The sequence below is a fragment of the Seriola aureovittata genome, chromosome 9 (assembly GCF_021018895.1).
Source record: "Seriola aureovittata isolate HTS-2021-v1 ecotype China chromosome 9, ASM2101889v1, whole genome shotgun sequence".
NCBI lineage: Eukaryota > Metazoa > Chordata > Actinopteri > Carangiformes > Carangidae > Seriola > Seriola aureovittata.
The window spans coordinates 16,822,762-16,832,901 of NC_079372.1; the positions used below are offsets into that span (position 1 = coordinate 16,822,762).

At 39.8% G+C, this 10,140-nt stretch overlaps 1 protein-coding gene across 1 annotated transcript; it reads right to left on the bottom strand.

Annotated features, from left to right (window-relative positions):
- Window positions 1–1,049: 1,049 nt before the first annotated feature.
- Window positions 1,050–8,508, bottom strand: si:dkey-8e10.3 (serine/threonine-protein kinase SBK1). The gene is made up of 4 exons (XM_056384041.1): window positions 8,285–8,508; window positions 6,955–7,119; window positions 6,027–6,229; window positions 1,050–3,988 (listed from the first exon to the last, which is right to left on the bottom strand). The coding sequence occupies exons 2-4, from the start codon at window positions 7,115–7,117 to the stop codon at window positions 3,377–3,379; spliced, it is 978 nt and encodes a 325-aa protein (XP_056240016.1). The 5' UTR covers window positions 7,118–7,119; window positions 8,285–8,508; the 3' UTR covers window positions 1,050–3,376.
- Between the last annotated feature and the right edge of the window lie 1,632 nt (window positions 8,509–10,140).

The following is a 10,140-nucleotide window of genomic DNA, read 5'->3' on the forward strand; positions in this document are numbered from 1 at the left end:
TCTCTCTCTGTCTCTCTCTCTGTCTCTCTCTCTCTTTTCTCTCTTTGTGTGTGTGTGTGTGTGTGTATGTGTGTGTGTGTGTGTGTGTGTGTGTATGTGTGTGTATGGGAGAAATGCAAACAAGAACAGAGTCTTTAGTTTCAACATGTGTTCCATTCATACAGTAACAAATCATATTATGAAGATCTCCTCTGTAATGACAAATAGAAAATCATGTTCTGACTGTTTGAGATATCAGACTCATGAAAGCACTAAAGCAGCATAGATACTGAATTAAATTAATTAAACATGTTAATTACATCCCCAAGTGACGGTCTGATTGTATTAAAAGTTGAGGAGTTTATCAGAAACCTGGATAATGTTAAAATCATATGTGCAGACACTATACCCTAAATCTGACCAGAACCAGCAAAAGACTAATGTACATGTAAATGCATTCACTAAGGACTACATATTGTTGATAATAACACAGAGCAGCTGACTGACATTGAATGAAGATGGAACAAAATATATATCATTACATTGTTTGGCTATGAGCAGATCAGGGACCTAGATAGTGTTTCTCAAACTTTCTTTTGACTGACATGCCCCCACAGCTCGGGTAGATGGGTTCAAGTAGCACTTTAATAACTGACAACAACTTATGAAACTGATCCAGAAAAGAGGCCGTGGTGGATCCATGGCTGCTCATGTGACTCCTAACAAGACACAGTGATCCTGGATTTGGCTTCAGAAAGTTTGGTCAAGTTTATATTTATACTACTTCATACTACTGTCACCTCTGTTTATCCCTCACTGTGATTTTACTGTAGCTTAGCTTCTTACATAGTTTTCACATGGGGAGTGTTAGGGTGTAACATGTTTGTGGCAAACTGAGGTGTATATATTTGAATATGTGCAAAGGCTTTAGGCACTGTAAGTGATTCGATTCTTGTCCATCATGCATTAGTGCTGTCAGGGAGGGGCAGAATAACAACGACTCCAAGCACACAAGCAAAGTGATAAAGATTCAGACTACTAAAAGTGTTTATGATGTTATTGTGTATGAAGTTGATACAAGGACATCCAGTCTGTAAAGCAGGTGTACACAATACACAACTACAACAAGTATACCTGGCCTGGGACACCAACGGCCCTGTTTACAAAGACGTGTGCATCCATCTTTTACAGTGCATGATGATTTATTCACGTGTACTTGAAGTCCTCCAGAAACGTGACAGCCATTTAGATAAGACCATGACCACAGTGCCTCTCCTAAGAGCACAAAACCATCTTTATTTGACATGCAACGGAAATCATGTGCTGATAAGACTAGACCTCTTGGAAATTATATTAATCTCTTTCGTCTAACATTAAGAGTTTGCACTGTTAGATTCAACAGGAAAGCACAATCTCTCACACTTGTGCAAAACTTAAAAAAAAAAAAATCTGCGTTCTGAAGCTTAGAAAAATTAAATATTGTGTTTTTAATTTTTGTTTTTCGAAAGGCTAAACCTTAAAAGTCAATCACATTAATATACTGTCTTTAACACCTTATTACACAGAACCGGCATGCAAAACATTATTTTAATCTTTCTAAACACAGGCTCTGTTATGTGTGTGAACACCAGCACAGATAGTTTGTGAGTCAAATGCCAACACAGGCTTTGCGGTTGGATTTGCCTTGGCTGTATTAGTGTCTGTAATATATTGTGTCAAGTCCAGGGGTCAGTGGAAAGATGACCCTGGTTAGTGTAATGCCCTAAATATGCTGTAAAGGATGATGGGGGGGGGGGGGCAAGCAGGTTCAGACTTCGAGCCAAGTTGGAGGCTGTCCTCCTCAGAGACTGACATGCTGGACAACGGCACGAAGTCTGTCAGTGGAGAACCAGCTGGACCAGAGATCTGAGTCGGGTCATGGAGCTGGCTTCGAAGAGGATTATATGTTTTCTGCCTGAGAGGGTGGCTGAAAAGAGAGTGGATGGATGCATAGGTTTTATTTGATTTTCCTTCTACATGCTTTCACGGCATGCCCATACATACAATGCTCTGTACAATGATACATGATCTTTTTAAATCCAAAATAGGTGTCGTATAGTCATGAGTTTGACAAAAGAAAAATGAAAAAAAACCAAAAACAATAACAAAATAAAAAGACACTTTCAATACGATAAAAGTTTATCTTGGACAGCTTATAATTAATATACATGCATCCAGCATTTATATCAAATCTCAGACTGTAAGATATGTTGCAGTTTAGGGCAAAATCTATCAGTGAACTTGAGCTGACCTGCAAGTAAACAAGAGGACATGCTAATTCACACAAAAATAATAAATCCCATATGTCAAAGTTAATAATGTATATGACAATGATCTAACTGCAAACAATCCAGTCTCTGGTTGACCCAGTGACAACAAACAGTTCGTCCTTTGCTGTAAAAATGTCTTAACACAGAACTTTAAAGTCACAGTATGAAAAATGTGATGGCTTCATATCCTGCATCACATCCGAATAATTAAAGCGTAGTAATTTCACACCACATGTACTGAACAGAGCAGGAGCTGAAACTGAAATATTCATTCATGAAATTCAAATTCATTTTTCTTTTAATTTACTCATTTGAATAATTTAAATTACTCATTAGTTCAGTACCACTTAGTGAGCTACTTTTCTCAGTCACCACAGACTTAATCATTTCTGAAAAAACACCATCTGTGGAGTCTTGTTTCTGTCACGTCCTTTTTTTTCTCAAACACTTTATTGAGGAGGATACAAGGGGAGAGAGAGTTTGTCAGCTGGAATCGAATCAGGGATACTGCAGTTACATTTGTTATGTCTGAATCATTTGGCTACCAGCACATCCCTTTTAAACTATCTTTTATATGGACACTGTATACATGACCATGCATGCTGGATATCAGGCACTTTAAGGCCTTTATAATAGAAGCTGTGTCCCAACTCAGGGGCCACATCCTTCGGAGGCAGTATTTAAAGACCGATGGTTGTCCGACTTTGAAGGCTCCTTCAGATGCAGCTTCTTTTACCAGGCAACAGAGGCTCCAACCTATCCCAGGATTCATTGTGCGCCAGTAATGATGCAACTGTAAAAATCAACGGCCTTGAAACCTCAAGTTTTTGTAAAAAAAAAAGTTACATGTTGTCAAGGTTGCTAGGCGATGGGAGCGGAAACCCTCTGTGAGCCAGACAGTCTCATTTCGGTTCGGCCTTCGTCTGTAACGGCTATGAAAGGCCATATGTTCGTATGCAGACCCTGAATTGGGACACAACTATTGACTCAAATGATACTAAGGCTTAAGGAAGCTATAGATTATGCAGTAACACAGGAATACAAGTCACTAAGCATTAGGATGTTCCTCCACCTCACTATGCCAAAGATTATTCTTTTTCTGTGGTTTGCTGCTGCTCGCTCTCAGGTGCCTTCTTCAGCCAGTCCTTCTCCACATAGGCTCTCACTTCCCCCACTGTACACCTCTTCCCTGCATCCAAATCCAGGAGCTTACCAAACATCTCCATGGCATCTGGGGTGAACCTTTTCCACAGAGGAGGGACGTCCTCTTCAGTGTTGGGCCTCTCCTCCATTCTGCACCAGTCAGCAAACTCCTGGTAGAAGTCATCTGAGTCCATGCAGCGCTCCCAGGGGAAGTAGCCCGTGAGGATGCAGAAGATAACCACTCCAAAAGCCCAGGTGTCCAGGCTCGGCTCCACACTAAGTGGAGGGGCAGACGCTTCTTTCTCACCCTCCTGCAGGGCCACGCTACAAAGCTCTGGGGCCATGTAGGGCAGGGTTCCTGTGATGAATCGTATCATGGTGCCTCTCTTCTGGGCCAGGCCAAAGTCTGCCAGCTTGACCTGGCAGCAATGACTGTCCAGCAGGAGGATGTTCTCAGGCTTGACGTCACGATGGACCAGACCATGGCTGTGGATGAACTCCAAAGCACTGGCGATCTGGAGGACACAGCGTTTTACAGAAGACTCTGGAATACCCACCTGAACAAATGAAAAATGGAGGATAGGTCATTTTGTGTCATTTTGCTAAGGTGCCAGAAAAAAAATTGAGGACATTCATCATCCCAAAGCACTGCATAAAGAAAGATTGTGAGCATGTTAGCATGTTCATATTAGCATTCAGCTGTTCTTAGCCCCATATGTGCCCTCTGCACTTCGTACGCTCCATGACTTCATCACAGGCTTCTCGTACAAACCCTATGCAGGAAACAGTAGTGGTTTGTATTTTCCCAGGTTTGTTCGTGGTAGCACTGCCATCCAAGAAACAGGACTACAAACATGGACCCACTCCTCTCTTCTATTGTTGTACGAGCTGATATACGTGACATTTGAGATTTATACCAACATGGTGTCCCAGAAAAGCCGGCAGCGTCTCTTTTGGCTCAGGATTTCATTTACTTCGAGTACGTTCTCACGTTCTCTTTTATCTGCTGGTTTCAATGTCTCAAGGTCCAACAGTAAAATGTACTATGAGGCACTGAAGAAAATTGAATCCATCCTCTGATTGTTTATAACTTCTTCATCAGCAGTTTCTGTTTCTGCCATCATGTTCCCTCCTCAGACTCCCTTTAGCCAAATCAAAGAGATTCAAACAGCCTTTTCACCCTCTGCCATTTTCCTCTAGGAGGAAAAGAAAAAGGTGGTTTACCTTATTGTTTACTAACGTATTGTTTCTGTTTTGTTTTTATCGACTTACGACTATCGATTTATGTGTCTTGTGTTTGAATGTGTGCTAAATGCATATATCATCTGCTGCATAGCGAACTGCCCTACAAATATAGTGATTGATTGATGTGGTCAGCAGGTGCATTACACTTTCATTCACAGATTGGTGGGGTGGGTGTTAACGGGTTGATTTGAGCCTGTGGAGAAGTTGAGCCACCCCTTGTTTTTAGGTAACTTCAGGCAAAATTGGTCATGTGACTACATACTTTTGAAGAGACACATCAATTTTACTCACACTGTGATGAGGAGAAGCACATGGCAGAAGTGTTAAGCACTTTTAAGTTCACAGAACTATTTTTTAGCTGTCCAGAGTCATTTTTTTTCATGTTTGTGTTTGAACTAATACAGTCAAGTGTGAAAAGAAATCTCACACGTGTAAGTGCTTTAGAAAGTTGCAATATGAGGTTATACTGTTAGCCTGACATTGGCTCTAAACTGCTGGATGACGTAAGGTTTTTAAATGGCGGGGGTGGGGTAATTTGAGCCAAAAGGTCTGGGGGAAGTTGAGCCAGTGGTGCTGATGATGGAAAGCCCATCTTCACAGTCATAGAGAACAGAGGTTCATATTCCCCTGCAGCATTGACAAGGTGGATGTTGAGTAGTAGCCCCCAGCTCTGCGAGCAGAACAGCAGTTCATTTTGTTCTTCATTTTAAATTTGGTTTTATTCTGAAAATGTTAAAGAGGCCCTGTTGAAGAATTTGGTATTGAATTTATCGTACTTTGATGGAACAGGTGAAAATTTTCAGTTTTACTTCAGCATAGTTAATGGTACAAATTACCCACATGAGGCTCAACTTACCCCCCAAGAGACCACATTTTTTTGGGAAGTCATATTTTGAAACCTGCTTATTTTAGATCCAAAATGATTATTCCCAGAGATGCACCACATCCTGAATATATTTTACATATTTTAGTTAGTGATTTACAGTCATGCCAAGACTACATCAAGTAAAAACTGGCTCAACTCATGCCGCTCTCCCCTGTAAACGCTTATTAAATGGCAACATTTGCTGTGTTTGCTGAAAATGGACGAGATCTTGAACATAGTTTTTGGACAGTTCAGCTTGTACAGAGGAGAAGGGGCCATGAAGATGCTCTCATCCCAAGCAGACTGTACAACACTTGTGCAACCTTGAAAGATGAAAACAGCTGCAGGCTAACAGGTAAAAAGATAGAGCTTGTGTTTCCCTCATAGCGTTTGTGTTGAGAGGGTCACATACGGGGCTACGCTGTATCTAACTACCACCTCATAGACTCGCTCTCTTGGTCTTGTTTTGCCAGTGTTTGACTCACCTTTGGCTGGATGACAGCAAACAAGTCCCTCCCAATGACAAGCTCCTGTGCGAAGCAGTAGTGTTCATTAGACTGGAAGGCAATGCCAAAGAGGCCCACGATGCAGGGGTGGCAGGACAGGTGTAAGGAGATGCAGTACTCTCGCAGAAAGCCCTGCAGCTTAGTTGAGGCTTTGGGCATCACTTTCAAGGCCATGGGCGTCCCTGCAGACCATCCATACTTCACTTTAGCTATTAATAGCACTGATCATGCACACCTTGTTTGTCTAACAAAAGAATTGCAGATTTAAAAGTACCTATGATCACTTTAGTGATATTAAGCTAAGCTAAGCTAAGCTAAGCTACTTGAAGTGATATTGTAATAATTATCTAATATACCGTTGCATGGCTTTTCTATAACCTTCTCCCCCAGGTCACACCCCCCAAACTCCAGTGGTTTTCAAATTCAAACCCTGCAGAACTCAAGCCAGTCAGCCTCATGCTCTACATTCTGCTCTGTCCTTTGTCTACACCGACCCTGTCAACGCTCCATGTTGGCTGGCTGTTCCCCTGTGGCTCGCCTGAGGCTCCAGGTCAGATCAGAGGACTGTCGTCTTATCTTAATTTTTTCAAGTAGTACTTTTCTCACCTCTCTCTCTCTCTCTGTTCACTGTGGCTGCTCTGTAAAGGTCCTCAGTTCTTCATTTATTTCCAGCTGCAACTTTGTCTTCTATGAATTATGTCATGTACAACACATTTGCACTTTCTTGAAAGTTTCAGAAAGTCATTTCTTTTCAGAGACTGGAATGCTTGTTCATATCAGTGTTTTTGGATTTCAGTGCCCCTACACTAACTAATCAGCAATATTACAGTACAGTAGAAAGAAATTGATACCAATACCACATATTTTTGTCTGCTGTAAGAGATTAGAAATGAAAGTGCAATCTTACCCCTGAAGCGATGTGTGACCAGCAGCACTTTGCCGTATTTCCCTCTGCCAATCTCCTTGATGATGTTGAAGTGCTCCTGGATCTCCAGGTGGCCGAGGCTCTGAGCCGTCAGCTCCATCAGCTCATCGATAAGGCTGCCATCAGCGAGGCCCAGTTCAATCATCTCTGCTCACGCATGGACAGGAACAAAAAAAAAAAAAACTCTTTTAGGAGTGTGAACACACTTATTAGACTGCCATCAGGTGCACACTAATTGGAATACACTGTACCACAAAAATCGGGATTTCTGTATAGAATATCTTCTAAAGCTAACAAGACAAATCCCTACTTTTATTTATATGAAATAACTATGTTAATAAACTATGTTAATATTTGCTCCAAAAACCGAAATCTTTGTCTCTGCCAGCTGCATTTATCTTTAAATTAATTATAAATAATTAATTAAAAATATTCAGAGGGCTACGTTTTCAGATACAATTTTGATAACAATGAATATATAATAACAAAACATTATCCATGTGAATAACATTTTTTTTTATCACTAGTTTTTATTCAATTCAAAACTGTCCCACATGTTGCACTTCCCTCGGCACTTAATAAACATTGTATAATTAGAATTTGCACAAATACTTCTTTAGGGCAACAACAACTGACTGGGCCCTGGTCTGGTTGACCTGATATATAATTTTTCAGTTCTCAATTCTATATGTGCAATTGCGTAAAAAAATAAACAACTTATAGAAAGTTTATTTAATTTGTTATTCGTATTAGAAAATGTCATGTCCTACTTAAACCTGTAACTTAATGTTATTAAAACGATTTGGTGAAAAGCTACTTAAACTTATTTCCTCAGGCCGTCAGGATGGTGAACTCTGTCCTCTGACCTATGAATATTGTCTAGCTCATTGTCCTCTGCTATTTTAACTCATTGTTTAGTTTGTCTGCAGTGTTGACATATATACATTTTACATTTTTACATATCTAAAATTTGTGTCCTTTATATTTCTTGTGTCAAATTCTTTTTATTTTTTTAATCATTTATTTTAAATTATATTGCTGGTTTATATGAGAAATAAAACCTTGAATCTTTAAATTCTTGAATAATAATAATAACACCAATGTGTATTGTAGATGTAGTATTTTTATGGTATTTAATGGTATATTTAGTACAGTAAATTCAGTGGTAACTTGTACATAAATGTTAAAAAAATTGGTTATCCTGCTATTATAGTTTGTTCCTAACAACATTTGCAATAGTATTAAATAGTAGCAGGTTTGGATATTACTTGCCATTAACAATGATTAGATATTGATCCATTTCAGGTCTTACCTTTTTCGTTGTCGGTTCCCAACACAGTCACTGGAGTCTGAAAATAGGCAAACCAAACACACCAAATGACACACACACACACTCACACCACCATGCTTACAGCTGCTAATCTAATATGCTGCTAATCAATATGCTGTAGAAGCGCAGGCTGAATGTCGGTCTTCCACCTTCATGGATCAGCGTGCAGAGTGGACCTGAGAGCTTTTCACTGCCCCGCATGAAGCTCTGCTCCCAACTGCTGCGATGGGGACAGAGCCCACTTTGACAGCTGATTACAAACTGCCTCTGCAAAGGGCAGACACACACACACACACACACACACACACACACACACATTGGCCTACATATGGTCTAATGGGCTACACACATTAATTTATACTCTATATGTAATGAATACTCACTTGAAAAGCATAAAGTTTCAAAGATAACAACTATCACTCATTCACATATTTTTAAATGGCAGCTTAGTTGAACTTGACAGATTCTTGTGTCTGTCACTACTAATGTCCACATGAACACACACAAGTGTAGAGCTGCAATGGATTCAGACATGCCTCTGAGCCCCACAACTTCCTCTCAGTGATCTCACCTCTTAATGCGGCTGCATACAGCAAATTGCACACCACTCACAGATAGTGATTTCAGCTTTTTAACACAAAAACCAAATCTTCATGTTCAGTCATGCAGGTGAATGTCAAGCTTTATGAAGACTTTTGTGACTTTTATTCTGTATTAAATAAATACAACACAATACACCATAATAAATACATTTTGGCCAATTTCAGTGGTGCAATGTAACATAGTTACTCAAGTACTTGATACCACTTTGAGGTACTTGTACTTCACTTGAGTTCTTCAATGTCATTCTATTTTATCCATTTAGTTTACTTCAGTTCAGAGGGAAAATCATACTTAGCAATTAGCAAATTAATTTGACAGCTGTAGGCACTACTTTACAAATGAACTTATTAATAAATAAATTGATAGACAAAACAACCCAAAAGCAGGTAAATTCAAATTTTGGATATTTTATAAACATTGTATTGATGATGCATACGTACTTTAACATAACTTATATATTCCATACAGGACTTACTTTTGATTGTTTTTGAGTATTTTACTGTGTGGTATCACTACTTTTGCTCTAGCGAAAGACCTGAAGTCTTCCCCCACCACTGACCTTTTGCAGGGATTTGTTTCCACTTCAAAACTCAGCAATGATATCTAAGTAAATATATGGTCCAACACATGGGACTGATGCTCTGATTACATTACACATTGCTCTCAGTCCATACTAACAATGACATACACGGATGAACACACACATCTTGCAAGCCCCACTGCCACACTGTGGTTGAACTGTCAAGTGTTGTTGTTGTTCAGGTTAAAAAAAAAACTCAGTTTGCTCTGGGTGATCAGTATTTGTAAGAGATAGCAGTTCTACTATACACTGTTACAGTACTGTACATAGTTACTGTAACACTGGTGCCAACCCACATTGCTTTGAATCATGTTTTGGCAGTGTGTTCTCTTATCTGGGAAAATAAGAATAAGGGGGGTGACATTCCCATCAGCCTCACCTGTACTAGTAAAAAGGAGCTATTTGTAAGTTATGCTAATGCTAAATAGCCCACATTAGGATTAACTGCTGTTTACTTACCAGTTTAGAAGAAACGTTGGGAGTTCTGCATCAACCTTCATACCTTTACTCACCAAGAGCTGTCTCCAGCTGTGGAAAGCAACGCCAATGTTAACTCTTCTCTACATCATGTCTTTTCTTCTACTAAAGTTAGCATGCTAATGAACTAGCCCTGGCCTATCTTGTCACTTTCCGATAGCAACTCACTATAGCTTCC